This window comes from Juglans regia, chromosome 11 (assembly GCF_001411555.2).
Source record: "Juglans regia cultivar Chandler chromosome 11, Walnut 2.0, whole genome shotgun sequence".
Classification (NCBI taxonomy): domain Eukaryota; kingdom Viridiplantae; phylum Streptophyta; class Magnoliopsida; order Fagales; family Juglandaceae; genus Juglans; species Juglans regia.
In genome coordinates this window covers 24,564,576-24,592,450 of record NC_049911.1, presented here as the reverse complement: position 1 = coordinate 24,592,450, position 27,875 = coordinate 24,564,576, and the positions used below count along the sequence as shown (strand labels likewise).

General features: G+C 34.9%; 4 protein-coding genes across 14 annotated transcripts; all 4 read left to right on the top strand.

The window, feature by feature from the left end:
• Positions 1-1,144: 1,144 nt before the first annotated feature.
• Positions 1,145-3,498, top strand: LOC108986867 (NADH dehydrogenase [ubiquinone] iron-sulfur protein 5-B). The gene is made up of 2 exons (XM_018959656.2): positions 1,145-1,389; positions 3,199-3,498. The coding sequence occupies exons 1-2, from the start codon at positions 1,240-1,242 to the stop codon at positions 3,301-3,303; spliced, it is 255 nt and encodes an 84-aa protein (XP_018815201.1). The 5' UTR covers positions 1,145-1,239; the 3' UTR covers positions 3,304-3,498.
• Positions 3,499-8,951: 5,453 nt separating this feature from the next.
• Positions 8,952-15,022, top strand: LOC108986866 (serine/arginine-rich-splicing factor SR34-like). 10 transcript variants are annotated; one of them, XR_001995432.2, is made up of 15 exons: positions 8,952-9,121; positions 9,481-9,572; positions 10,035-10,100; positions 10,178-10,252; positions 10,347-10,458; positions 10,549-10,595; positions 10,742-10,799; positions 11,540-11,589; positions 11,704-11,760; positions 11,844-11,971; positions 12,054-12,167; positions 13,378-13,465; positions 13,558-14,056; positions 14,378-14,466; positions 14,653-15,022. XR_001995432.2 is itself a non-coding variant. In XM_018959654.2 (14 exons), the coding sequence occupies exons 2-14, from the start codon at positions 9,486-9,488 to the stop codon at positions 14,654-14,656; spliced, it is 918 nt and encodes a 305-aa protein (XP_018815199.2). In that variant the 5' UTR covers positions 8,970-9,121; positions 9,481-9,485; the 3' UTR covers positions 14,657-15,022. The 10 variants fall into 10 exon arrangements, 6 of the variants coding, with proteins under 6 accessions (XP_018815199.2, XP_018815196.2, XP_035551538.1 ...); XR_004802802.1 differs by having other exon boundaries at positions 8,970-9,121; positions 10,742-10,823; XR_004802803.1 differs by lacking the exon at positions 14,653-15,022 and having other exon boundaries at positions 8,970-9,121; positions 10,742-10,823; positions 13,558-13,734; positions 14,023-14,056; positions 14,378-14,459.
• Positions 15,023-17,959: 2,937 nt separating this feature from the next.
• LOC108986869 (phytochrome A-associated F-box protein-like) lies at positions 17,960-19,418 on the top strand. The gene has a single exon (XM_035695654.1). The coding sequence runs from the start codon at positions 18,213-18,215 to the stop codon at positions 19,203-19,205; it is 993 nt and encodes a 330-aa protein (XP_035551547.1). The 5' UTR covers positions 17,960-18,212; the 3' UTR covers positions 19,206-19,418.
• A 2,121-nt stretch (positions 19,419-21,539) lies between these two features.
• Positions 21,540-27,457, top strand: LOC108986868 (hydroxyisourate hydrolase-like). Of its 2 annotated transcripts, none has more exons than XR_004802805.1 (13): positions 21,540-21,825; positions 22,016-22,079; positions 23,004-23,059; positions 23,307-23,382; positions 23,489-23,560; positions 23,692-23,779; positions 23,893-24,151; positions 24,286-24,401; positions 24,632-24,852; positions 25,139-25,167; positions 25,273-25,360; positions 25,996-26,108; positions 26,964-27,074. XR_004802805.1 is itself a non-coding variant. In XM_018959658.2 (13 exons), exons 1-13 carry the CDS (start codon positions 21,682-21,684, stop codon positions 27,205-27,207), a joined length of 1,548 nt encoding a protein of 515 aa, XP_018815203.1. In that variant the 5' UTR covers positions 21,540-21,681; the 3' UTR covers positions 27,208-27,457. The 2 variants fall into 2 exon arrangements, 1 of the variants encoding a protein (XP_018815203.1); XM_018959658.2 differs by having other exon boundaries at positions 26,018-26,108; positions 26,964-27,457.
• The last annotated feature ends 418 nt before the right edge of the window (positions 27,458-27,875 follow it).

The following is a 27,875-nucleotide window of genomic DNA, read 5'->3' as shown; positions in this document are numbered from 1 at the left end:
AATGACTTTATTGGAAACATGGTGTTACACATCATTTGCTTACGTTAATCTTTGTATGGTTCTGGTCTTGAATATTAAAAGTTTAAAATGGCATTACAAGTCGGCATTCTTATGTGATAAACTAGGGTTATTTATTCAGCAAAAAATTAAAACTAGAGTTATTTGTAAAAGTAGTATATTTTTCTTACAAAAAATAATTTAAATAATGTCGATTATAATATGAGAAATGTTATTTTTTTATAGATAATTTTGTTATCTTCAATTACACTTGTCATTTTAAATTACCAACATATAAATTACTTAAAATATGACTAACCAATAAGTATAATTGAGAATGATAAAATTAAAGCATTTCTCTTACAACTATTTAACAATCAATTAATACTATTGTGTCGTTTTATTAAAAATAACTTTAATTTTACATAACTATCACCTATTAAAAACAGTTATAAAATAAGAATAAATTTATATTTTTTTAAAAGAGTAATATTAAGTATAAATCTCATATAAGTCATTTATATGTAAGTCTCACTAACAAATAATATTTGTTTTACACTTTTTTAAACGTGGTCTATTTTTTTTTACAATAACTTGAATGAAATTTTTCTATTTAAAATTTGTACAAGTAATTTATTTTTTTAAAATGAATATTATCGTGACAATAGGAAATGTTATTAGAATGAGGGATACTACTCATCATCCCACACCACACATTTTAAATATTTTAAATTTTGTAATTTTGTAATTATTTATATTTTATATTTTATTTGATTATTGTTAAACTAATTGAGTTATTTTACTTATCATCTATACACTACATATTAATTATAGAAAAAATAAAAAAAAATAAGTATAATATATGATGTGTAGAGATAATAAGTATAATAATAGAATACTGTGACACAAGCCCGACCCATGAATGTCTGTTTTTAAAAAAATTTGCTTGTCACTTTTTATGGCATTGCGGTCATTTAGGCTTGTTTGGATGGTAAAATTATTTCATTTCATATTATTTTATTATTATAATTTTATTAAATTTTTACATTAAATATAATAAATAATTTAAATTTTTTAATAATAAAAATAAAAATAATATTAAAAAATAATATTTTATTCCAACTTTAACCTCATTTGAATTCACTATTTCAACGGCACAAAAGAATCACAGCCGGAGGCTAGAGCTTGTTTACCCCTAAACACCGTCGCAAAATCCACGTTTGAAAGGGAGAGTGAGAGAGGATGGCGTCGGGATGGGGTATCTCAGGGCACAAAGGCCGATGCTACGATTTCTGGGTGGACTTCAGCGAGTGCATGTCTCGCTGCCGTGAGCCCAAGGACTGCACTCTCCTCCGCGAAGACTACCTCGAGTGCCTTCACCACTCCAAAGAGGTTTGCGCTATTTCCCTTCCTTGCCTTTCTTTCATTCATCAAATACTGCTCATCATAATGCCCCTTTCCATTCTCCGATCGGAGTACGAAGCTCAAGGAGCCTTAGATCAATGTGCTTGATTTACTTGTCTGAATTTGGTCTTGTTTGATCTGTCGTGTAAACCCTAAAATCAGTGCGTTCTATTCAGATTCTAATCTTATTTTAGCTCATATCTCTGTTTAAAGCATAGAGTAGTTTTAGCTTTACACGCGATATTTTTCGCAAAATACGCGTGCAAGGGCTTTTCTGAATCGGATGGTGGATTTTTTTTTTATTGGCATTACAAGTTTTGGAGAAATTTGACAAGCCTCTTCTGGAAAGCCTTGTATTGCTTAAAACATTTTCTTTGTTTTGGTGCTAGGCATTATTTACGGTACTATAGCTGGTCAATTTAAGAAACGAAATACACATTGATGTTTGTATATGATTTCACATGCCTATGTTCTGCACACTAACATTGTTGGGCTCTTAAGAAAACAATATTATTACTAGTTGATTACCCTGTACTTTCGTCGGATATTCTACGAATTTCCCATTTAGTGTCTTATGTTTATAGAATGCCTTGATTTGGCTTCGTTAGCGTTGATTAGGAGAGTGGAGAGACTAAAAATTATGAATATCAGAATAAACTTCTGTAAGGATAATTCTAACTACAAGAAAGATCTGATATGCGTTCTGGGAAACGAAAACAGAGAATAATGCCCATTACAGCTGCCACTGAATTAAATCCTATTAAGATCCAAATTTGTCAATTGTCATACCATCTGCATAAGTTTATCAACTGAGCTGTGCCTTTTGCCCCCCACCCACATCTTGAGAGTGTTGAACTCTTGGTTGCTCCTTTCTGCTCAGTTTTGTCATTGTCAAGGTCATCATGGTTGATTACATGTTATTTTTTCAAACATTGTTTCTCATCCTCTAGGGTTTATATTTTCCATATATCACGTCTTTTTAAAATAAAACCTTAAATCTCAAACAAAGCTAAAATGTTGCTCATCCCCCATTCTTTGTCATGACTAGAACTTGTAAATCCTGCATCATACAGTAGCTAGTTTTGTTTTCTACGTAACATCATAGACCCCTCTCAGGTAAAACTACACAATTTTCTGTTTGTAGGAATAAATTCCACATTTCATATCATTTGGCTTAATAATTGCTTTTATATGCCATTCAAAGATTAGGAGGTGAACATTACTTGGAACATAATTTTTTACTTTCAGCATTAAAGGGTCCAATGATATGTCAATCAATAAATTTCTTCAGGAAAATTATTGCTAGTTCAAAAACTGAAAGTTAAAAATGATAAGTGGGCTCTACTTTACCTTCTAACATTTCCTGTTCCTGTTCTTGTTTTCGTTCAATAGTTCCTATTGAATTATTGAATTATAGATTTTGTTCAACGAGTAGGATAATATGGCCAGTTAAGAAGCTTTATTGATTTATCCTGAAAATTACAGCAAAGGAAATACTAAATGTCATATCACATGAGCGACTACTACTAGCTTCACCTTGATCATTAAGAAAATAATTTGATCCAGTGGCCCTCTATTATTTTGTGCGATCTAATGCTTACATTTAGTAAATGTTTAGTGTCTTATTGATTTGCTATACGATCTTAACATCTGAATGAAGGAAGAATAGATGATTATTGCTACCTGGGAGGACGAGATATGAAAGACCAATAAAATAACAATTTGTCTCATATGGTCACTTGTCACCTTGATCTGTATTATCTCTATTGAGTCCCATTATCTGGAACTTTATTGCAGTTCCAACGAAGAAATCGGATCTACAAGGAGGAGCAGCGCAAACTGCGAGCAGCTGCACGGAATACCAAAGATGGTAAAGAGGGTGTTGACAAACATCATCATTAGTTCTTCCCATAATTGGTCATTTTCGTAGATTTAAGAATAAAGATCGTACGAAGATGTTGTATTCATAAGTTGCTTATATTATTTTGTTTTTGTTCATCCCGGATGTTTTGCACTTCTTTGGTACGTGCAACAAGATAAATATCAATTTGTTTTTTGCTTGAGCTGCATATTGGAAACTGATTTTCTTGGTGAGTCTGGAAGGTCCTGTGTTTGAGTAATGAACACACCCTTGCTACGCACTCTAGTATTGCGACTTCATTGGTGATCAGGTAAAGTGAATCCCGAATCCTAATCTCAAGAGTTCTAATCAATTTGCTTTCCACGATGATATCATTTATGGCCAGCGGGGTGATTCATCAAGGAGACAAGAGAATGGTACTTTTGTCATCTTTCTGCATCGTGTAGACGATACATGATTATCACATACGTTTGTTTTTTCTTTCTTTCCTTCTGGTAAAGTGAAAGATATGCGGAAATAAATAATTTGTACAAAATCTAGTCATGATTCATGCGATAGATGAAAGAGTAGTTGTTAAAAGACCTAGGGGTTGGCTCAAGTGGCAAATGTCTTGAGCTTGGGGTATATTTTCTCTAGGTCTAAGGTTCAAATTCCCTTAGTGCAAACAATCTTTAAGGATTATTGGATTAGGAGATTTTTTCCTTGAGGTGGGCTTATGCACTATTGAGATTAATTGGAACGATGTGCCGAACACTCAGTGTCAATAAAATAAAAAGAATGCTAATAACATTTTTATAACTAAATAAGTACATATCACAACTTGAATTAAGTAAATTCTTATATAATCTTGAAGTAACAATATTTTAATAAATAATAATATATTTAATAATAATCATAAGAGCGCAACCCAAGTATATCGATTGTATGCAGGAAAAGTTAACTCATAAAGAATGTAAGTTACATGTCGCATTCAAATAGCTCACATCTTTTATATATTTTCACATTTTATATTTATAGTTTTGAAAGAACTACGCTCGATTTAATCAGTTGGAATTTACAATTTACACTCCAAACTAACTCGTTGAACCCTTTAATTATAACAGAGTAATTCTTTGCACCCTAATAAGATTATGCCTATAGTCAAATCTTAATAGATGGTGCAAAGTGTTAGTATTTTATAAATTGAGGGTACAATATGTCAAGTGTTTGTAGTTTGGGATGTAAAGTGCAAAATCCTTGATAGCTTGAGAGTACAAAATAGGAACGGTCCTGGGCTAGCCCGAGATTTATCCCGTCTGCCCCTTGGGATTATATATGGGTATATAAAAAACAATTTTTTTTTTTAATAAAATGTCGTTTTATCTTAGATTTTTTGTTTTTGTTTTTGTTTTATAATAATAATTATTATTTTAATCTTCCCCCTCTCTCGGTTAATTTTAGATTTTGTTGTTGTTTTCTGGTTGTGTTTCACCATGGATAAGCGGTAGGTAGGGTGAGAAGAATGACCGTGGGGGCTAATTATGGGCAGCAATTAGGGGTGAAAATATGTGACACGACCAGTTAACGCAATACGAACACGGCACGATAAAGTTAGGGTTTGGCCTTAACGGGTTGGTGTCAAAACGGGTTGACCCGTTAAGACACAATTACTTAACGGGTCACTAACGGATTGAAAATTGAATTTACCTTTATACCCTTAGAGCTAAAACTCGAAAAACCCTAAACCTAAGTTACCTAACCCACGTCGCCCCCCTCACTTTTCTAATTTTTTCTAACTTTTCTTTTTCTCACGCCGTGACCCCCCTCTTCGTCTTCAACCCATGACTTTGTAGCGACTCCCTCTCCCTTTAATTCTCATCTCATGTCGCCCCCCCCACGCCACCCTTCATCAATTCTAACTCTTAAGTCTTAAGTTTCTAACTTCTCACGCCGCCCCCTCTTTTACTTCAACCTAGTACCCCGTAGCCCACAACTCCGCCATGCTCACAACGCCACTCTTGGCCTCTTCACGCCGTCCAGTTCTCTTCAAGCCGTCCATCTCCCACGCAGACTCAGAGTCACGGACTCACACTGCTCATTGCCCACTGTAAGTCAATTCAGTCGAGATTTCTACTCTACCTTTACTTATTGTTTGGTTGCCTATAAAAAATAAAAAAATATGGGATCCTCATGCGATTTCTTATCTGGTTGTGTAAAATAGTTGTGTAAATTAGATTACCTATTTTAGAGTACCCTAATCATCTAGATTTGTAACTCGATGGCTAGTCGTTGATTCTGGTGATTTAGATTTATAATTTTCATTCCTAGATTCGGGAGGTTTTGCCTTAGATTCCTCCGTTTATTTCTTTTTGTCTTTTTATCTTTATAAATTTTAATAGATTTTTAACTCTACTCTAAACCTGAGTACTTCTGATTCAGATTTGTTGGACTACAAATTTCTCCTAAATTTATACTTCGGATTTAGATGTGTAATAACTTTGTGGTATGTGTAATTGAAAGTATCTGGTTGCATTGGCTTCAGTAATGTTTTCATGTAGATCATTCTAAATAATCTGTCTGATGGAAGAAATCGAATACTTGTTCATTTGATGACCGTGATATGCAGTTGTGTTGAGCTTTCGTTTTGAGTTTCATACCAAGCCAAAGCTCAACTTTTGGTATAATCGCATGCTTTGGTTTGGTTAGTCTTGGTAGTGCTTCTCTTCCAACATTTGATTTTTCATTCACCTCTGAGATAAAAGCATGCTAACGAGATCGTAATACCCAGTTTGGTATTTATTTACTCCTTATATTTGGTCCCACAAAGCACAAAATAATGAAATATGGTAAAATGACATCATCCATCGTTTTGAAGACTCACAACAAGTGAACATCCAATATAATATATCAACTAAAGCATTTGATAAAAGGATCTCTCATATTCATCCCAAAAACCAGTTTCTCTTACAACTTCATCTCAAATCTCAAAGAGCATTATCCTAGATCTCCAACTATTTAATCACAACTAACATCTAACTTAGGCTTAGTTATGCCAATTCGTTTGGAAGATTGACAAAAATCTCTGAAAATTTGAAAATAGCATTATATAATCATATGCATGCCAATTATAATGTTCTAAGATAAAGTTTCTATAATTTACCATTAACATTCATCTCTTGGTCCAGCCAATTCTCCTTTTATTACTTATTGTACTTGGAAAGGGTCCCCTGTTTTTTTGAACCTTCAAATGCAATTTTTTGGAGGACCACTTTGTTGGTTGCATGATTATGTTGCAGTTCCTTGCAGTTTTCAGATATTTGTGAAGACAAGTTGTTGGTGAAATATGGCTAGGAGCAAATTAATATTAATATTATTTTATTGAATAAATGAATGTAATTTTTAATATAATAATATTATTTGATATAAAACTCTACTGATATATTTTTTTAATAGAAACACAATAAGAAGTTAAATTATAAGAGTTAACTGAAGATGTAATGGAGTTGGGGAACAACAAGGGCAATGAGGACGCTCCAATTCATTCTTCAAGTTTTAAATTTGTTTAGATCTGTATTTTTAATTTTTTTTATCATATTTGAGATTGTAACATTAATATATTTACAATGTGTGTTTTATTTATTATATTTGGGATGCAATTTTTTTTTATTTATAATGTGATGTAATTTTAATAATGAATATTATTACAATTTATGTGAATCATATTTGTTTGAATTGTAATTTTAGACTTGTAATTAGTTTATTTTTTATAGATATTATTTATATTTAAATGTTTATATAAAATCAATCAGGTCAAACAGGTCGTATCGTGTTGTGTCGTGTCGTATCGTGTCTATTCAACCCATTATTGGGTCGGGTCGTATCATGTCAATTTATTTATTTTTACTAACGGGTTATAACGGGTCGTGTCAACATTTTATTTTATCGTGTCGTGTTAAGGTTTGGACACGAAATTCTTAATGAGTTGTGTTTGCGTTGACCAAATATAATGTACATACCTTGACACAATACGAACATGATCTGTTAACACGATTTGCCACCCCTGATGGCAATTCGTATTTGTATCGTGTCAAGTTATGGATAGTGAAAGTGAAACTCTCATCCCATCTCATCATTACAATTTTCTCAAATTCTTACACAAAATATAATAAACAATTCAACTTTTTCAAATTCCATAACAATAATAATATTAAAAAATAATATTCTAATAATATTTTATTCAATTTTTATCTCAACTCACTATCCAAACGACACTTATATGGCTCAGCCCGAACCGACCCGTTAAACTAAACGTGTAAAATATTCAAACCCTAACATGATCCATTTAAATAATGGGTCGTGTCATGTCACTCGTTTTGATCCGTTTAATAATTAATTATAAATTGATCAATGCGACATTACTTATTTCAACATGTTTAATGTAAATAAATTGAACTAATCCACATAATCCATTTAACCTACTTAACATAATTTTACATAAAAATTAAAATCTATATCTATCATTAGCTACAATATCTAAACAAACAATTAAACTACTCATTAATAAAAAATATCAATATTTTTTAGATTTTAATTTATAATAAAATCAATATTACAAATGTGTATATGTTTAGAATTACAATCACAAAAATAAAAATATAAACATGTTGATAAGTACTAATATTACAATCCAACAATAATAAAATTATGATTGTGAGTACAAATTTAAACGAGTCATAATGAGTTTGTTTTGTGTTAAGCGGGTTGATCCGTTATCAATTTTTTTTTAAAATAAATTGTATCTTAACAGGTCAATTCGTTTTGACCCAAACTTGTTAACATCAAATCTAAATCCACTAATTTTGTGTCATGTAATGTTGGGTTCATGGGCCGTATCGCATATTGTTACCCCTAGGGCCAATCCACCCCCCGACGTCCAGATGAGCCCCTCATGAGAGGAAGGGACTAAGGTAGTCTCGACTAGAGGGTGTGGGTAGCACCTCTAATTCAAAGTATATTTTCTCCTATATCTTTTTATACATTTAGTAAATGATTGAAAATTAAACTAAGGCTCCATTTGAATAGTGAGATGAGATAAAATGATTTTAAATGAAAGTTGAATAAAATATTGTTAGAATATTAATTTTTAATATTATTATTACTTTGAGATTTAAAAAAGTTGAATTGTTTATTATATTTTGTATAGAAATTTAAAAAAATTGTAAAGATGAGATGAGATGAAACCGTTTTTATATATAAAACTAAAAAAACCATATGGTCCGTCTAACACATTACGTTTGGATCTCAAACTCATTTCAACTCACAATTACAACTTTTTCAAATTCTAATACAAAATATAATAAACAATTTAATTTTTGAAATTTTAAAATAATTTTAATATGAAAAAATAATATTCTAATAATATTTTATCATCTCAATTTAATTCAACTCAGTTCAACATCTAAATGTAATCTAAAATAAAGAAATAAAATGAATCATGAAAAAGAAAGATAATATTCATAGTCTTTTTAATTATTATTATTTCATTAATCTATATTGTATTATTAATTAATTGACAGATAAATAAAAAGTTATTTAAAATATTGTATTTGCCTGGTAGACATATATATAGAATATTATTTAAAATAAAAATTATTTCATCATCATTACCAACTCTTATCTTATATATATCCGTAATTTGATCGCGATCAGAACATACCGAAAGCGCACAACGTATAAGCGACGTATAATCGTACATTTGGGTAAAATATTATCTTTACCTAAGCACAAAACGTTTACTTATCCTGCATTGTTTGTGCCTCTCCCTCATTCCCCCGACTCAAAACCCTAACCAGATCCTTTCGTAGCCTCTGCGCTGTGAAGGTTAGTCATCTCATCCGCCATATTCGAACCCTGGTAGCCCCGATTCTCAGGTCGCTTTCCCCGGTTTTATGGCCGAGAAAGGCATGGGAAATCGAAAAGGAACTAAGTTTTGAGTTTTAGATTCTGCGTTTCTAGATGCCTTTGTCTCAACGATGTTTGATGTATTTCCTAAGCTATTTATCTCTATATTAGGTTTCATTGATGAAAATACTCAGATTTGTGACTTTTATGCTGTTTTCTTTTACTGAAATTTCTGAACAACCAAATGGAGCCGTTTTGTTATATATCGTCATTGCTCCTTTTTTTTCGGGGTTTAATTTTTTTGGGCTTATGGTTTTTGATAGATTTATTTGTCTTAGGAAAAATGAGTAGCCGTGCGAGCCGGACTCTCTATGTCGGCAATCTTCCAGCTGATATTCGTGAGAGAGAAGTGGAGGACTTGTTCTACAAGGTAACTTAGTTGTTATTGTAAATCTTTGGATTGGTTGGACCGTGACATGTTTTTAGCTTTTCGCATTACTGGGCGGAAAATGGACATGTAATTGTAATTAGGTTCAATATTTGTATGCTTCCTACGTACTTGGGCCTTGCCTTGTTACTTGTCTCAATAAAATTTTTCTTATCCATCAAAAAGAAAAAAGAAAAAAGAAAAAAGAGTGTGTATCGGTGTCGTGTTTAATGAACCTGAACTTAAAATCTGTAGGCTTTAAAATAGACATGTAAAGGTAAGGCGATAATTATATAGCTCTCTCTGAGCTGAGGTCTGAATGCTTTTACTGAGTTATGGTTTATGTATCTTTTATTAATAGATTGATGTATGCGAGTTGCAGATGGACTTGAATAATTTGTATATCTTTGCTTTGATTAATGAGAATGGTTGATCTTGGTTATTTAAGAAGATTTCATGTCTCAGTATGGACGCATAGCCCACATCGATCTGAAGGTACCGCCTAGGCCCCCGGGTTATGCATTTGTTGAGGTGAGTTTAGTGCTTCTTGAATTGATATGGTTTCTTTGTTTTATTTTATTTCCCTTTATTAATAATGTTTGTTACAGTTTGAAGATGCTCAAGATGCTGAAGATGCCATTCGTGGTCGTGATGGCTATGATTTTGATGGGCATCGGCTACGGGTTAGTCAATCTTATTTGTGCGTGCATGGTGCTCGCTTTGACTGCATGATGTCCATGCTCTCTGCTTATCTTGTATATCCTCGTATCTTTATAGGTGGAACTTGCACATGGTGGCCGTGGGCATTCATCATCAAGAGATCGTTATAGTAGTCATAGTAGTGGGCGGAGTGGACGTGGTGGAGTATCCAGGCGCTCTGAATTTCGTGGTGTGTGTGTGTTTTATTCAATACTATGTTACTTTGTTATTTATTGGAGAATACTATGTCATCTGAAGTTGTTTTTGTTCCATCATATAGTTCTCGTCACTGGATTGCCCCCTTCTGCTTCATGGCAAGACCTTAAGGTGAGCATTAATGTTGAACAATTCGCAACTGCTTCTGATTATAATTATTCGGCTGTGTGCATGTGCATGTGCATGTGAAGTGTTTGGTAGAGTTAAAAATTTCCTGAAATGTTTAATTTTAAATTAATCTCACTGCTTTGTATCAGGATCACATGCGACAAGCTGGGGATGTTTGTTTCTCCCAAGTCTTCCGTGAGAATGGTGGTAGAACACAATCAACACTTAATGGTCTTGTTTGAAGTTTCATACGAGATGGTGTTTTCAGAATTCGATATGATTCTAGTTTTCGATGGTTCTTGCTTTCTATTGTTGTTCATTATCTTGCCTTCATTTTAATATGGAGGAAGAATTTGAAAGAAAGTTAATTTGCAGTTAGAAATTTCTCTTTCCAATGGGAGGTGTGCCAAATTCCTTGTTTTTAAAGGACATATTTTTTTTATACAGATTTGTGACAGGGAGTGATGAGCTTTTGTGATTGTTGTCTGCCTTTATATATATATATATATATATTTCTTTATGAAGCCATATTTCATCATTGTGAAGTTTTATGGAAATTGATTCCTTCTTGCCTAAGGTGGTGTCTAGGAAAAGAACAAAATGATCAGTGCTTTGAGGACTGTGAGCAATCAGTGGACACCTTTTTTTTCATTTAAAAACCTATTTCTTTGTTTGGTCACTCGTGTTTGTATTATTGATATTCGATATCAGGATTTTCTTCTTTTTCGTCGAATTCTTAGGCCTATCTATTGTATACTGTGTGCTTGGATGTCACCACCTTGTCAGATTGAATAAAATTACATTTTTCTTGTTGGAAAAAATGCTTTTATCTTTAATTTGATTTTGTTTTGTTTTGTACTTTGATGCCGGTGTTCTAGCCAAGATCTTAAAAGAAAACATGGGATTAACCCTTTTTTTTCTAAATCTTTGTTTTGATTCTTTTATAGGCACAACAGGGGTTGTGGATTACACAAACTATGAAGACATGAAGTATGCAGTAAGTTAAATCTCTTTCTTGATTGTTGATGACCAATGAGAATGGCCTCCAACGAGCTTGAGTTCACTCAACGTTAAGTAAATGTCTGAATTTTTTTACTTCTCTCCGATGCAGGTAAAAAAACTTGATGACTCTGAGTTCCGAAATGCATTTTCTAAGGCATATGTCCGTGTATGTAATATCTTTGATACTTTAAATATTTTAGTTTCCCTCTCTTTGTACTCGTCTTTGTTTATTATTGCATTTGTTTACAGGTTAGGGAATATGATTCGAAGAGGGATGCCTCTAGGAGCCCTAGTCGTGGTCGATCTTATTCGAGAGGCAAGAGCCATAGCCGCAGTCATAGTCGTAGCCGAAGTATTAGTCACGGCAAGAGCAAGAGGTTTGACTGCTATAAAGTTGTAGATACCTTAGTATGTCTTGGAGTTATTATCCTTTTTGGTAACTCTCTGATTGTAATGCAGCAAGTCTCCAAAAACCAAATCTTCTCGCCGCTCACCTGCTAGAGAGCAGTCGAGATCTGTCTCTCGATCTCGCTCCCGTTCTCCTGCTGGATCAAAGTCTCGTTCTATGTCAGGGTACGTATTTTTCTCTCCCATAGGTGTTTTTTTTTTTTAAACCGAACATATCACACTTGATGCTAATAGGTGTCATTTGTTTATTTTTAAAGATGGAAGATATTCATGATATACTGTCATCTTGTTGACTGATTTTTTGATCTGTCTGGGGGCTTGTGACTTTTTGGGGCATCTTTAGGGATGAAATCTTTTGATTTTTTTCTCTCCCTTTAGGCTTGTGTTGCAGTTGTTGACTCTTTGAATGTGTCTTTGCATTTCTTTGGGCAAACCTTAGTTGCACCTGGTTCGCCTTCAGACATAAATTAGTCACTAAGGCGTCATTTGGATATTGAGATGAGATGAGAAAACTGTGAATAGTAGTGAAATAATTTGTGAATAATAGTGAAATGGTTTGAGTTGAGATGCTTTATGAGATTTTGGGAAAGTAGAGAGAAAAAGTTGAATAAAAAAATTATAAAGTTGAAATATTGTTAGAATATAATTTTTAAATATTATTTTGTTTTGGGATTTTGAAAAAATGGAATTGTTTTTGTGCTTTGTTTGGAAGTTTGGGAAAGTTGTATTGATTAGATAATGATTAGATGAAAAAGTTGAGAAGTTTATAATTTTTTAATATTATTTTTGTTTTGAGATTTGAAAAAATTGATTTTTTTTTTTGTGTTTTGTTTAGAAGTTTGGTAAAATTGTATTGATTAGATAATGTTTAAATGAAAAAGTTGAAAATTTGAAAAGTTAAAATTGAAAAGTGTTTGTGCTTGAGTGGTGTTTGGATGTTGAGATGAGATGAGATGGGTTGAAACAATCTCAATATCCTAACGGGGCCTAAGTTTGCAATCTTGACTCTCCACTGTCATTACTGAATATGTGGTCATTCTTATTTAGGCATGCATTGATGTGCATGCTATTTATAGCAAATGCAATTTGGGAGTTGTATTTCTGTCACATGGCAAGCTATAATTTCAAGTGGGGGGAAGAAATACTTGCGTTATATTTAGATTGATGCGGTATTGTGCTGGAAAACTTGTTTGAGTTTTGAAACAGGTATTTTTTGGTTGTCAATACTCATTCTTTCATTTGTTGTTTTAGTTTCACATTAATATCTTCACTATTTCTGCCTTCAAAGGTTGGGGTGATGGAGCAAGTGTACATCAATGTTCATTGTTTTTCTTCTTTCCTTTGTTTGTGTGAAAATTGCCTTTTTGTTTTTTAGATGTGGATACATGCAGCGAAGTGGGGATTGGAAATTAGGATCTTGATGGGATATGGTTCAGTTGCCTGCAACTCTTTTGGTTGTGGAGGTATGCTGTTTTTTAGATGGGCAGCTTTGGAAACCTTGATGGTGCCTCTTTGTTCTAATTCTTTTAGCATTGCAAATGTCCATGGGTGCTAGATTGGGAACAAAGGAGATCATGGTTGCAATTTTTAAAGCTGGATATCTGTGAACTAAGTGCCATTGGGATTTGAATAGCACCAACAATGAGCAGTAGAGACGATTTCATTATCATTTTCTGCTCCAACATTTGCCAAGCTAATAGGCCGCACTATCTGGCTTCTCTGGATTTTTGTGGTACAGTAGGGACAAATTCTCTTCCCTGTCAGTCCACTGGTGTCTTGAAAATACCTTGTGATGCTTTCATTAAGATATTGTCTTTATGAATTTAGGTTGCATTTATAGGCTGGAATTATATATATTGGCCTGATATTTTTCTTTGTTGAACTGCTAAATATTTATGGCTTTTCCATGTATCCATTTGAATATGGTAACTCCGTGGAAGAGGCATCAAGGGCTCTTGGATCAAATTTGGTAAAAGGAACGTGTGGATTTTAAAATGGGTTGTTTCTGGAACTTTTGCAGATCTCGATCAAGATCCAGATCTCCAGTGCCTTCGGTATGTTTTTTATTTCTGTTTGAACAATTTTTTTTGTGATGCTGAATATTAATAGGCTGATTAGAAATGTTGCAACATGCCCTCATTTAATGGGTGGCTGGATCATTGGTACAGAGATACGTGGGATATTTTAATTATTAGAGCCTCATCTAACTTGATATGTTTTTGAAAGTATTGTGATTGAATAGGTATCTACCTGCCATTTTAACAGACCTGTTCTCTGAATCAATGTCCAGTCCTAGAATCTTGGTATTGGATTTAGTTCGACCTTCTATTACATATTTTTTTAAAAGAAAACACTTCATCTTGCCTCTTTTTCAGCATCAGAAACGAAAGAGTAAAAGCCCAAAGAGGCACAGTGCAAGCAGGAGCCCGAGCAGGAGCAGGAGCAGGAGCAAGAGTTTATCCAGGTCTCCTTACCCTTAATAATCCTTTTCTGCTCATTGATGGAACCATATTACTATCTTATGTCAGCATCTTTGTTTTATTGTTTTTTGTTTATATATGTGATATTTTCTACTTGTATATGTGATATTTTCTACTTGTATATGTGTGTTGGCTCCGACCAGAATCCTGATTGCAAACTTGTTTGGCAGGTGAGATCTGATTGCAGCTGATCTGTTGATTCCTGAAGATTCTCTGAGTGTGCCTTTTTATTGTTGAAAAAAACTTTACCAGTAAAGTATCCTAGGCAAGCAATAGCAGACCTATCATGGGCAGACTTCAGACTGGATTTTGTGGTGGTTTTCTAAACTGTCAAAATTATTTCTAAATCTTTTTGAAGCCTCTAGATTGAAACTTGCACATTCACCATATTTGTATTCCATATGAGATTTGCTAAATTCCAGCTTTTCATAAGTTTAGGGTGTTGGATATTGATACCTCGTCCTCTTTCTTTATACTGTAATCATTATTATATGTAAATTTTCTGTGTTTATGGGTAAGGATTTATTGATTGCTGTAAAATGTTCCATGAAATTACTCTCTACTTCGTAGTGGCCATGTTTGCCCCAAACATTCTATAGGGCGGTTTTAGCGTGGACAGAATTTTGGTTTGCCGTTTTCAACGGTTAAAAAAAGGAGAGATTTTTCTTTTATCAGTAGATTTCTCCAACCATTTCTTTAAGAAAAATTTTATCTATCATCCCCATAGAATTACTATTTTTTTTACTAGCCGCATAGTGTAGTAGTTCTGAAAATGCGCAAAAGGCCTGCCCAGAGTCAATTGTTTTTCGGTGGCTTGGCTTGGCTTGAAGGCTTGTGGAAATGCGCATCATTTTCAAGTTTAGAAGCCTTCTGCTTGGGCAAATCTCGTTTATTATTATGCTGTCAGGATTGTGTCGAATCTTTGTGAAGACGGTATGGATACAAATATAGTCACTAACTTATTGGCGTTGTTAATGTCTGGCGTTGTTAATGTCTGTCCTTGTCCTTCAGTTACTCAGCAAGGTGGTAAAGGTAAGGTATTCGGCTGTATGTGGAGCCAACTTAAAAGAGTGTAGGAAATGCCAATTGGAAGCGTCCTTTGACGGCTTCCTTTGTTGCCCATTCATTACGCATCCAATACGATAGCAACCCATGTCTTCTGATACTCTGCCCCCCACCCCAAATGTACTCTTTCTGGCTATTTATAACCCTTGTTTCTTTTACTTTCTGAAGAAGATTCTCTTCTTTTACTTGTTATTATTATTTGGCTGTTTAAATGGTATCAACCTTGTCCAGATCTATCACCGTAAATGGTATCTACACCATTTGCAATTTTATTTTTCTATCTCAGGAGATTGACAAGTGGATTTGAGAGGCTGAATCGACAAGGGGATTCTAGGACCTCCCAGGGGTGCAACCCCACCCTCCTAGACGGTGGCCACCTTGGTCGTGTCCCCTGTCCCTGCATTGGGTGGTGGGGGGAGTTGGGCCCTTGGCTCCATCCCCTCCCCCTGTGGGCGGTGCGGGTGCCTCAGTTTGGATGTTGAGGTGGATTGGCCCCATGATCGTCTCCATCCCAAACCACTGCCCAAAACCAACCTAAAAAAAGTTTAAAATCATCTAAAACCAAGTTGGAGAGAGAGAGAGGTCGGGGATGATGGCATGAGGAAAGAGAGAGGGCGATAGATGCATGGGGTCCTAGGTGAGGTTGCGAGAGGAAGAGAGATTGAGAAATGAAAGATAGAGAGGAGAGAGAAATACTGGTTGGGAGGTATGGGATGATGGCGTGAGGAAAAGAGAGACAGCAACGGATGTTGGGGGTCTAGGGGAGGCTGTGAGAGGTAGAGAGATTGAAAAAGAAAAGAGAGACACTAGGAGAGAGGGGCTTAAGATTTTAAATAAAACTTAATAAGAAACAATGTCTTTTGTTAAATAATAAAATATAAGATAAAATTATGTCATTTTATTAAAAAAATATTATTTTTTAATATATGTTTATATACATGGTGGGCTAGGTTGGGCGGAAGAGGTAAAGCTCGAGTTGGCTTGGGCCCAGCCCGAGCCTTGTCCTCGCATGGCTTCAAGGGTAGATGTCCTGCAGCCCACATTTGACAGGCGGTGGCAGGGGGGGTTGGAGGGATGGATGGATGGTGAGGCATGTTGACCGCCCCTAGCATTGACCAGGGAAACATGGAGGAGATACTGGTTTCGTCTCAAATTTATTCGTAAACTAGTTTAAAATATAATGTGTAACACATGCTGCTCAGAATTTTAAAAAATAAGAATATATAAAAGATATTCCATCAACTTTGGTTTACTTGTCCTAGGTGGCCATTTATGTTTGTGTCGTGTATGGATACTTGACTATATGAATCAACTTGAACATGATCTATTAAGTTAAACATATCAAACTTTCAAATCATAACATAATGTATTTAAATAACATGAGACATGATCCATTTATAATTAATTAGAAATGGATTAAAACGACATGATTCATTTTAACTCGTTTTATGTAAATGAGTTGAATAGATTCACATAACTCATTTGATTTGATTAATATAATTTCATATAAAAATTAAAATCTTTGTTTATCAATAGTCACCATATCTTAAAAAAACAATAAGACTACCTACTGATTATAATTTTGAAATAAAATTTAAACTAGTTGTTGTGGGTTGACTCGTTTCTTAATTTTGTCTTAACGGATCAATTTGTTTTAACTTGGATCCAATTATATAAAATACAAATTTATTAATTTTGTATTGTATTCGTGTTGGGTTCAAAGATCATATATTGCCATTTATACTTATTCACCTCAGACATTATAAATAAAAAATGTAGAAATGTGCAAGCTTTTAAAAAAAATTAAAACCTAAAACAACTCAAACTTTTCTATTATGAACTTTTTGAAAGGTTACACGAGTTTGGTATGTTCTAAACTTTATTTAGCCTTGTGGGTAAATTAATTAGACCAATAGTAATAACAAATCATAAATTCAATATTGGCGTCTATCTCTCTCGATTTTTTATATTTTTTTAAGTGAAATGGAAATCAGTGTTTTAAATTTTGTACCATACCGACCGGTACGGTCCAAATTTTTCGTTTCGGCCGTCCGGCCGGTACAGGTATTATATCTGTCTCGTACCGGCTAAAATACCGGCCGGTACCGGCCATTCTGGACTAAATTTCGGCCTGTATGTTTTTTTTTTTTTCATTTTTTCAAACTAAAAACTTATTTTTTAACCCCTAATTCAGCGTAGACTATTTATAATTTATATATATATGTATTTATATATAGATTATTATTTTGAAATATAATTTATATATATTTATATATATAATTTATTTATATATCGATTATCCCGAAACGTTATCTATAAATGCTATTATGAAACAATATCGATATCGAAATATTTCGTTTCAATATCTTGACCGGTACGATATCCGGTATGGTGTTCAAAACATTGATGGAAAGTCTAATCCTCGTCCCTCGCAGGATGCCCATAGAATTATACTACTTGGTCCCTCGACGCCACACTATTTTCGCACACAACAATCGAGCACACAACTTCTTGTTCTCTTCAAAACCCGCGATTCATAATTTCATACCTCCTGAGAATCTCCGCAATATCAACTTTCTTTCTTTTCAGAAAAAAATCCATACCTATCTCACAGTTCTCTATAAATCCACACCCATTTAACTAGATCCATAGTAACCAATCAATAATGACGGACACCGTGTTCTCAAAGCTCTCGGAAGACATCTTGCTCGGCATCTTCTTCAAGCTTGATGACGACCCGCGCAACTGGGCCCGCCTCGCCTGCGTCTGCACCAAGTTCTCGTCTCTGATCCGCACCGTTTGCTGGCGGCACAAGTGCTCCAACGCTATCCCCTCCGTTGTCTCCGATCTTCTCTCCTCCTCCGTCGCCAGCTCCTCCTGCCCTCCCGGCGGCTGGGCCGCGCTTCATAAGATCTCCGTATGCTGCCCGGGCCTCCTCCACACCGGCGTGCTCCTCGAGAACTCGGATTTCGGCCTCGAGCGAGAACTCGGTCGGAACGAGATTTACCGAAGCACGTATCCCATTGCACGACCAAATATCCCAACATCCTCCACTGACCCTTGTCCTAGCCATCATATAGATAAGGCTAATCCAACAGCTGCTTGTTCCTGGTCACTCTTTGACGACCTGAATTATGATAGTGTTTACAACGTTTCGGATTCCCAAGATGTTTCCCACGCTGTTGGTGGTGAAGAGGTTGGTGGTGAAGTTGTTACGGTGGGAGGAGAATTCACGGTGTCGAAGAGGAGGAAGATTTATCGGTCTGTGCGCTCGCATTTGGCTTCTGGGGTTTGGAATTTGAGCCGCGAGCAAGGGAGCAAGCTCCTCGCTAGACAGTTCCGGGATGATTGTCTTTACATTTGTGGTTGGCCGGGGTGTGTTCACATCGAGGAGAAGCGGAATTATATGCTTTTCAGAGGAATTTTCAAAAACTTCAAGAGGTCACGGGTGTGGAGAACCATAAGCGATGGGAATAGGAGCAAGGTCGGTGTGAATTGCGCGTTCTGTCCCTGCAAAGAGACTTGGGATCTGCACTCCGCGTTTTGTTTGAGACGAACTTTCGGGTACTACGACGATGGTGAGCCGGTTGTTCGAGCCTATGTCTGTGAGAATGGGCATGTCTCTGGAGCGTGGACGGATTTACCATTATACACCTAGTGCTGTCAAACATTTATTTCTATGTTGTGGTTATCTTTATTGTGGTTTCTTGGTTATATCATTTCTCATTCGCATATCTAATGATTGAAGAATATGTGGAACCAAGGGATCCCCGTTGTGTTTTAATGAATATGAAGGTTTTTACGTATGTGCTGATTGTTATGTTTGTTGTTGAGTTATTATATCTATGACATGTTTCTCAGATTGGATTCAGGTTTTATATAGACCATATGTCTTTAACTTTCAAATTAGTTTGTGTTGTGGTTGTGAGATTTTTGTTAAGAAAGTTCTCGGGCATAGAATTTTCATTGTTTTGGCGAAGATCCAACTCAAACTTGGGATTCAAAAAATACTGATTTAGATATCATCTTGTGGATCAAATTTGTGATGAATTCGTTGGATTGTCTTAGCACAATTGTGGTGATATTATGTGTGTTTGATATGTTTCTGATATACATATTACTTGCACATGACATTTATCTATTTTATATGTTCCAATTTTGCAATTTACCGTTTCCTGTTGTTTTCTTGTGTAATTGCTAAGATAATTTTGTGACAGTGGATTGTAAAAATGTTGAGACTAAAAAGGATGTGAAGAAATCCCATGCGTCTAAAAAGGAAAGGACTAGAGGTGCGTTTAATATGAAAGGTGTCATAATTTGGTTCCTGATTAGCTTCCTAAAACGAGATGTAATTCCAGTAAAGGGTTTTGCAACCTTAAGCTCTTTAGAATCAAGTGATTAGTTTTGTTTTTCACTTACTCCATCTCAATATCAGCAGGCAGGTTGGTTTCTCTGTTGTTGGCAGTGAACATGGTGAGCAGAGGTATGTACATGAAGCTGGTGATGGATATATATATATATATATTTATATATGTATGTATCCTGCTTATGCTTTCAAAATACTGCTAGTAGTAGCAGAAAGCTTTCTCTCGTTAGTCTTTCCCTACTCATTTACTGGTGGTTTCTCATAGTTTATAGAAGTTGCAGCTCTGAGTAGTGAGTGGAACGCCAATCATGGTTGATCGATATTTCTCTTTGATTATCCCGTATGATTAAAGATAGAGTTATACAACTATATAAAGACACTTGTTGCTAGAGAGCTTATAAAAAGGGAGGAGGATGTTCCTTTGCAGGTTATTAAGGCTATTGAAAGAAATTAAAAGTGTTCTGGTAGTTACGGGTAGTGACTTCCTTCTACAGGTCTCATACATGATATGAGATGAATTGAGAGTCTTTTTTATTTTCACAACTATTCTCATTTTATCTCATTTAATCATTACAATTTTATTAAATTTTCACATAAAATAAAATAAACAATTCAATTTTTTCAAATATAAAAATAAAAATAATATTAAAAAAATATATTATAACAATATTTTATTTAACTTTTAACTTTTATCTCAAATTATCTCATCTTATCTACGAAAACAAATGTCTAGCCAGTATCCCTTATCACTAATTTGGTAATGTTAATTCTTGATTTCGATCACTATGTTATCATATATCTTAGAATGATTTTGGATCCAGATTTGTCTGATATAATTTAATTTTTAATTAAAAAAGAATTATATTTACAAATGGATATAAAAGACTCTACACGACTAATATATAATAATGAGTAATGTCAGAGAGAAGTTATTATAGCAATGTACACTTTGTAATTACTGCGTGGCTGCTTCTAGTAGATTGTTTCCAACACTCACTTGGAAAAATATGTAGTCTAGATGATGCCACATCATGTATTCAAAATAGATACTTTTAATAGTGACTTCTATCTATATTTATTCTATAATAATTTAATTTCTAAGAGAGCTCAATTGTCTTAATTATCTCACCAAGTGAAAAATAGAAAACACCAAGTAACAATGAATGGAACATCCATTTTCTTAATTTGAGTCATGCCAAATACAAAAACAAATTGAAATGATCACTCTCTCCAAGAGTTAAAAGTTTTTGAAAATACAAAAATCTAGTGATTGATTGAAGTGATAAGATCATGGTGTTGATGATATATTGTCTCCAGATTTAATACTCTAATTCGTGGATGCAAATATTTTCTAATGTCACATCGTATCCATTAGACAGACAGGAATGGGATTTTAACGTTGGTAATTTTCGTAGCCCCCCCTTTTTTTTTTGTCCAGTTTCGTTACAAACACTGTTTCTAGCCGGCTTAACGGAATTTGGGAAATGGGAAGGCAAAACGACCACGTTTCTCTCCATTATCTGATGTGGATATGTCGCATTGTCGTTCTTGCAAAACTTAATACAAGCCATACATAACAAAATTTGTATGGAAGCAAATGAATTATCATCAATCAGATCGCGACAAAGGACTTTGTTCGCTCTCTCTCTCTCTCTCTCTCTCTCTCTCTGAGAGCAATGATGGAGAACAACTTGAAATAAATATTCTAATACATGCATTATCATGCGGCCAGTGATAGAAAAAGCAGGTGCAAATAATAAGGTGGAAAATGATGATGAAGCTGATCTCTTTGTTGCTAATAAATTTAGTGCTGATGAATGTAGCAGTACTGGGAGTTTATAGCTCCAATTACTTTAGCAGGGATGACTTCCCACCTGCTTTTGTTTTTGGTTCAGGCACCTCAGCTTATCAGGTCAGTTAATCTCTGCATGTCTTTTTGCAATTCATGGCTTCCAAGGTACTTGCTTCTGCTTTTTTATCCATGTATCTTTTTGTTGGTTCTGAGCTAAATCCATAATTAGAAGAATAGAACAATAAAAGGAAAAAAAAAAAAAATTATATTTTGATGAATGATTTCTGCATGCATGTCTCATGTTTGAAAGGTGGAGGGAGCAGCAAGCGAAGATGGGAGGACTCCCAGCATTTGGGATACCTATGCACATGCCGGTACTCGGTCTATTTTTTTTTTTTTTTTAAAAAGAAAATTTTCGGTGATTTTAATTTTAATTTATTTTTGCCAAGACGAATTTTTTTATAGAAATATTCAACCGGGAAACAGACAAGTACTGCATGGTTGGAAACCAGACAAACAGTACCTCCAAATCCTTCCATTATTACGGAATAAACAAAAACTATGTAACACAACCTTTTTCACAATTATGTTTTAAATGAAGTGGTCATTGTTTTTAAAAAATGCCATTATTTTCTGAAAATATCCTCTTTTAAAATATAGCTATGAAAAGGGTTGTGCAAAGATCATGTTTTTATCATTTACTCATGCAAAGAAAAAGAACCAGCATGGGAACCGTTCTTGCAATGCAATATATATAGACTGTTGTTTTCCAGCAGCTGCTAGTTAAAGGTGTTCTCTATGGGGAACTGGTCTGAAGCTTATATAGCCGAGGGATTCCAATTCCACGCCATTAATTAGCAAGAGCTGACAAAAATATATACATATATAACGTCATGATATCGTTGGAGGCGGCTAGTGTATACCACATGCTCTAATATCGATGACCATTGCTCTTTTCCTCCTCTCAAGTACATTTAGAACAATCAGCAACATTACTTGATATTCAAATCTTTTGCCGATATTTGAAATCTGTAAATTATGCATTAATCTATAGACTTATAAACTTAGTAGGCCTATTATACCTTGCTCCTTATCATGACCATGATGTTGGGTTATACACATGAGACTGGTAATCCATCTTTTTAATTGTTAAAGCCTAAACATGAACTAATTACTTTCCTCGAACTGTCTGCACTGTGGGCATTGGAAAGAGAATAAAAGAAAAATCATCAATATGCCCAAAGATAAAAATTTGGTAGACTGATATTGATTGTAATTTTCCCTTCTCAAACTTACAGGGAGTGCACATGGTGCCACTGGAGATGTAGCATGTGATGAGTATCACAAGTATAAGGTTTATTCTACATGTTTCAATTGAAGATCCTTTAATAGGAATGATTCATGGGCTTTTTTTCTTTAATAGGAATGCATCATGGATTTTTTCTGAGGTCAATTAATGCTTTCAATGTCATAGAGGAAAGAAAAATTTCCTTTCATGTTTTTACAACCATGGCTGAACCAACGCCATCTTCATTTTTTTTTTCTTTAATTTTCTGGAGTTCAGTCGACTTGTAATCAGGTTCCTCCTATATCTCGTGCAGGAAGATGTGCAGCTCATGGTGGACACAGGCCTAGATGCCTATAGATTTTCCATCTCGTGGTCAAGACTTATTCCAAGTATGATCACCAAACTATGATGTGCTATTAAATAAGAACCATCATATTCCTAGTAATTGTTTTTTGATTATATATTTATACAAAAATGCTTGTGCTATCCTTTCAGATGGAAGAGGACCTGTCAATCCAAAGGGTTTGCAATATTACAACAATCTCATCAATGAACTAGTTAGCCATGGTTAAAGCCAATTTTCCTTTATAATGAAGTTAAAATCTAGTTGCTCGGTGTTCCCAAATTGCTAACCTAACCATACCTTAGGATTTTTTTTTTTGTTTCCAAAACATTGCTTTTCCTCTTTGATTGTGCAGGAATTCAACCACATGTTACATTACACAATTATGATCTTCCTCAGGCACTTGAAGACGAGTATGGAGGATGGGTTAGTCGAGAGATTGTGTAATGTTCTTAAATCTTGCAAGTTTCAATTTTCCTTTTGTGCTTGGGGTATATTCTCTCGCCAAGTATGGCATAGGAATCAATACTATCAAATGATCTATATCTGGATGCAGGATAGACTTTACTTTTTATGCAGAGGTGTGCTTCCGAGAGTTTGGAGATAGGGTTTTTTATTGGAGCACCGTTAATGAGCCGAATGTGTATGTCCTGGGAGGTTATGACCAGGGATTTACACCTCCTCAGCGATGTTCTCCTCCATTTGGGGTGTTTTCCTGCTCCAAGGGAAATTCTTCATCTGAGCCATACACAGCTGCCCATAATATCTTGTTGGCACATGCTTCAGCTGCAAGATTGTACATGACAAAGTATAAGGTATCTAGCTAAAGCTTTCCATAGGAGGAGTTTCAATATATGATATGTCAATTACTCAATCAACAGTGTCCATATATTTTACTTTTATGAAACTAAAATTGGGTTTGTTACATAAGACACGTACTTTGATGCAGGACAAACAACATGGATTCATAGGGCTCAGCATCTATGTTTGGTGGCTAGTTCCTCTGACAGATACAAAAGAAGATGCAATTGCGACTCAAAGAGCCATTGATTTCCAAGTTGGCTGGTAACCTCTTTAAACCTTTCTTTTTCCTCATCTCATTTTTTGTTTATATAATGGGTCTCTCTACGCTATACTTTATTGCATTTCATTTTAACTTCTATTAACTGTAATTTCAATTTTATGTGGGCCAAAATAAGAGTTGGGGCAATGGAGGAATTCCTCTAGTCAATTTTTATGTTGTTTTTGGGACTATTTAAAACCTTAGACTGTAGTGCACCTGCTTTGTGTTGCAGGTTTCTAGATCCTTTGGTGTTTGGAGACTATCCAACTATAATGAAGCAAAATGTGGGTTCTAGACTTCCAGCCTTCACAAATCTTGAATCCAAACTGGTAAAGGGTTCATTTGACTTCATAGGGATAATACATTACAACAACATGTATGTCAGAGACAGATCCAACAGCCTGAAAAGGGAATATAGAGACTACAACTTGGATGCTGCAATAGAAATAATCCGTAAAGTCTCTTTGCTTATCATTACAAATGGACTATTTTCAGTCTACAATTGGTCACGTTCACCGAGTCAGTTTCACTCACTGATTTAATATTCTCTATTTCCACATAGTGGCACATTAATTCTGTATTATTCTGCCTTGATACATGTGTTTAGATCAATTAATTAAGACTCTGCCAATGTACTCAAACAAGTGATCCAGGCGTTTTCTGATAAATATTATTGCTGTATTTCCATATGCATCTTACGAAAGATGAACAGAAATAACTCCTCCTCTGGTTGTGTCAGAAATTCAGGGGAATTCCTCGGCATTTGAGGTGAGAGTTGAAAGATAAAACACCGAGTAGAAGTTTTCAGCCTGAAGGTAGGATTGTGCTGGTTTAAATTGTTTACATTTCACTAACCAGCTTCATTTTATCAAGTTTCCTATTGCACCCTGGGGTCTGCGAGGAGTGCTGGAGTATTTCAAGCAAGTTTACGGCAACCCTCCTATTTACATTTATGAGAATGGTCTCTCTCTCTCTCTCTCTCTCTCTCACACACACACACACACACACACACAAACATGCACAGTAGGGTAGTTTCTCCTGGTTGAGAATTGTTTTTGTTTTCTTCTCTTGTTCCTTTCAGAAGTGGGCATTGTGTTTGGTCAAAAAGTCTCCCATACCATAATTTTACTACAATCATGAAATGATTTTCGTATTTTATGAAATTTTATGATTATTCCTGTACGGACCAAACTTAATGCAAACCTTCACCCTAGGACAGCCGAAAACATTTGCCCCCAACCCCCTGCGTGCATGAATGGTATTAACAGAACAATAATGTTGAACAAAAAGTTGATATATTTTTTAATCATGCCAATTTGTATGGTCTCTTAAACCCATTAGATAGTTGGCCATCATGCATTGAGCATGGGATAGTGTCATAGTGATTGAACTCTATGGCCACATATTTCCTACCTCTAGAATAGCTGCGGTTTGCAGGAAATTATCAAGAATTACTCAACCATCTTATAATTAGTTTTGTCATTGTGAACCGCACTATAAAATTGTTGGTGCAGCTTTTGGTGGGTTGGTTAGGATTGTAACACCCATTATGCAATGTCTTTTCATCATGTATCATGCACGACTTATTGGTTGAAGCTGGGATGGCATCTCATGTTAGGTCAGCGGATGAAACGAAATTCAACATTGGATGACATATCAAGGGTGAAATATATGCATGGATACATTGGAGGTGTGCTTGATGCATTGAGGTATGCTTTGCCTAGCTAACTACCACTGGATAAAAGTATTCCTTAATGCATTCCATAAAGAACTTTCATAAGATGTTAGACTTCTAGATTCAATATTGAGGACTAAAAAAATGGACCTCTCTCCCTAGGCACATAATGCTATCTCAATCCATCCATTTGTGACAGGGAAGTAAGGCTTTTTAAGATGCAGAGCACCAACGGTAGTCACAATAAAAAACAAGATCTTTCATTATTTGCACTACCTATATATGCACACACACACCCTCTCTTTCCTAATGAATACACACAGACATACAAATTCCCTCAAAGAGAAGTAAGGGAAGTGCAAGACTTGATCACAATTCTTCTGCAGTGACTGGATTGGCCCTTAATAAATTGGACTCAAATGAATGCATCATGGTTTTAAGAGTGGTTCAGATGATTCTGGCAAAAATTTAGGTCAATGTGAGACCAATTTCTTCTAATCAACTATTAGCTCACATTCTGGAGCGCTCTTACAACCAATATATCCAACTGACCATTATCATTCAGGTACTACTATGGCTTAAATTCATCACTTAGTTGTTTAGAATTTGTCAAACACCCGTGTATATGATCATTAATTGGGTATGCGCACACATAATCAAAATCTCCACTTTATAAGTTAAAATTGCATAAATATTTGAAAAAGAGCATACATTGAGGTTATTTATGCTTCTTACAATTGAAATAGAACCATCTGTTGTCTTATTGTCGGTCTGCTCTTGGTTTATTCAATTTTTTTTATTGGATATGACATATTTTTATATATTTTTGTACATTATGTAATTCTTTCCTCTTTCCTAACCTTCATTTCCATTCATAAAATTCTGGAAGAAATGGATCAAACACAAGAGGGTATTTTGCATGGGCTTTCATGGATGTGTTCGAGTTATTGGATGGCTTTGGATCAAGTTATGGCTTGTACTATGTAGATTTGGATGATCCGGATCTGAGAAGATACCCCAAGCAATCAGCAAAATGGTACTCGCAGTTTTTGAAGGGAGAAAGCATCAGCCTAGATGGAGTAATTGAACTTGAGAAGAATCTATCAACTCCTTCTCATGCTTACCTTCAGTAATTTCTTTACGTATATCTAATATGGTACACTGGTAGTGGTGTTGGGTGCAAATGCTCTTACCAGTTGTGTACCTGTCTTGCTTATGAGGGAACCTACAAATGTCCACGTTAAGATTATTAAACAATTATTTAACAGATGGGCAGAATGTTATTCTTCCTTCTCATATCTTCTGTTTCAGTAAGCAAACATTCACATACATGTATGAAGAACATGATAGAGAGATTATTCAAAAGAGATGTCCTTTTTCTTCTGTTTTTGTGGTGGGAGGGGGTGGAGGTTTGAGAATCAAGGACACTTCTACGCCCACCGCTCCCAGGGAGCTGGGAGCCATTGTTAGTTATTTTGGTGTGTTTTTTTTATATGTATTTTTTTAACACTTTTAAATATTTAAAAAAAAAAATCACAACATCCTTAAAAAACACTTCTTTAATCACGAATAATAAAAAAAAAATGCCAGCAGTAGCTCCCAGCAAGAGCTGGGAGCAGTGGGACTAGCATTATTCGAGAAGCAATGACAATCACCTGCATCACTTTTGGGAGCTATAGTCTCGTCCAAATATGTGTGAATCGATAAGTTCAAAAACACCTCCACAATTAATTTTCAAGAAACTCCTGATTTTTTTTTTTCTAGGTCGTCTGAAGGCAACTTTTTCATTTTCTTTTACAAT

Coding starts and splice junctions, on each gene's coding strand:
- LOC108986867 (XM_018959656.2), top strand. CDS start 1,240: ATGGCGTCGGGATGGGGTATCTCAGGGCACAAAGGCCGATGCTACGAT. Junction 1,390..3,198: donor GCCTTCACCACTCCAAAGAG/GTTTGCGCTATT, acceptor ACTTTATTGCAG/TTCCAACGAAGAAATCGGAT.
- LOC108986866 (XM_035695645.1), top strand. CDS start 9,486: ATGAGTAGCCGTGCGAGCCGGACTCTCTATGTCGGCAATCTTCCAGCT. Junction 10,824..11,539: donor AACACAATCAACACTTAATG/GTCTTGTTTGAA, acceptor ATTCTTTTATAG/GCACAACAGGGGTTGTGGAT. Junction 14,057..14,377: donor CCAGATCTCCAGTGCCTTCG/GTATGTTTTTTA, acceptor CCTCTTTTTCAG/CATCAGAAACGAAAGAGTAA.
- LOC108986869 (XM_035695654.1), top strand. CDS start 18,213: ATGACGGACACCGTGTTCTCAAAGCTCTCGGAAGACATCTTGCTCGGC.
- LOC108986868 (XM_018959658.2), top strand. CDS start 21,682: ATGATGATGAAGCTGATCTCTTTGTTGCTAATAAATTTAGTGCTGATG. Junction 21,826..22,015: donor CAGGCACCTCAGCTTATCAG/GTCAGTTAATCT, acceptor CATGTTTGAAAG/GTGGAGGGAGCAGCAAGCGA. Junction 23,060..23,306: donor ATGAGTATCACAAGTATAAG/GTTTATTCTACA, acceptor TATCTCGTGCAG/GAAGATGTGCAGCTCATGGT.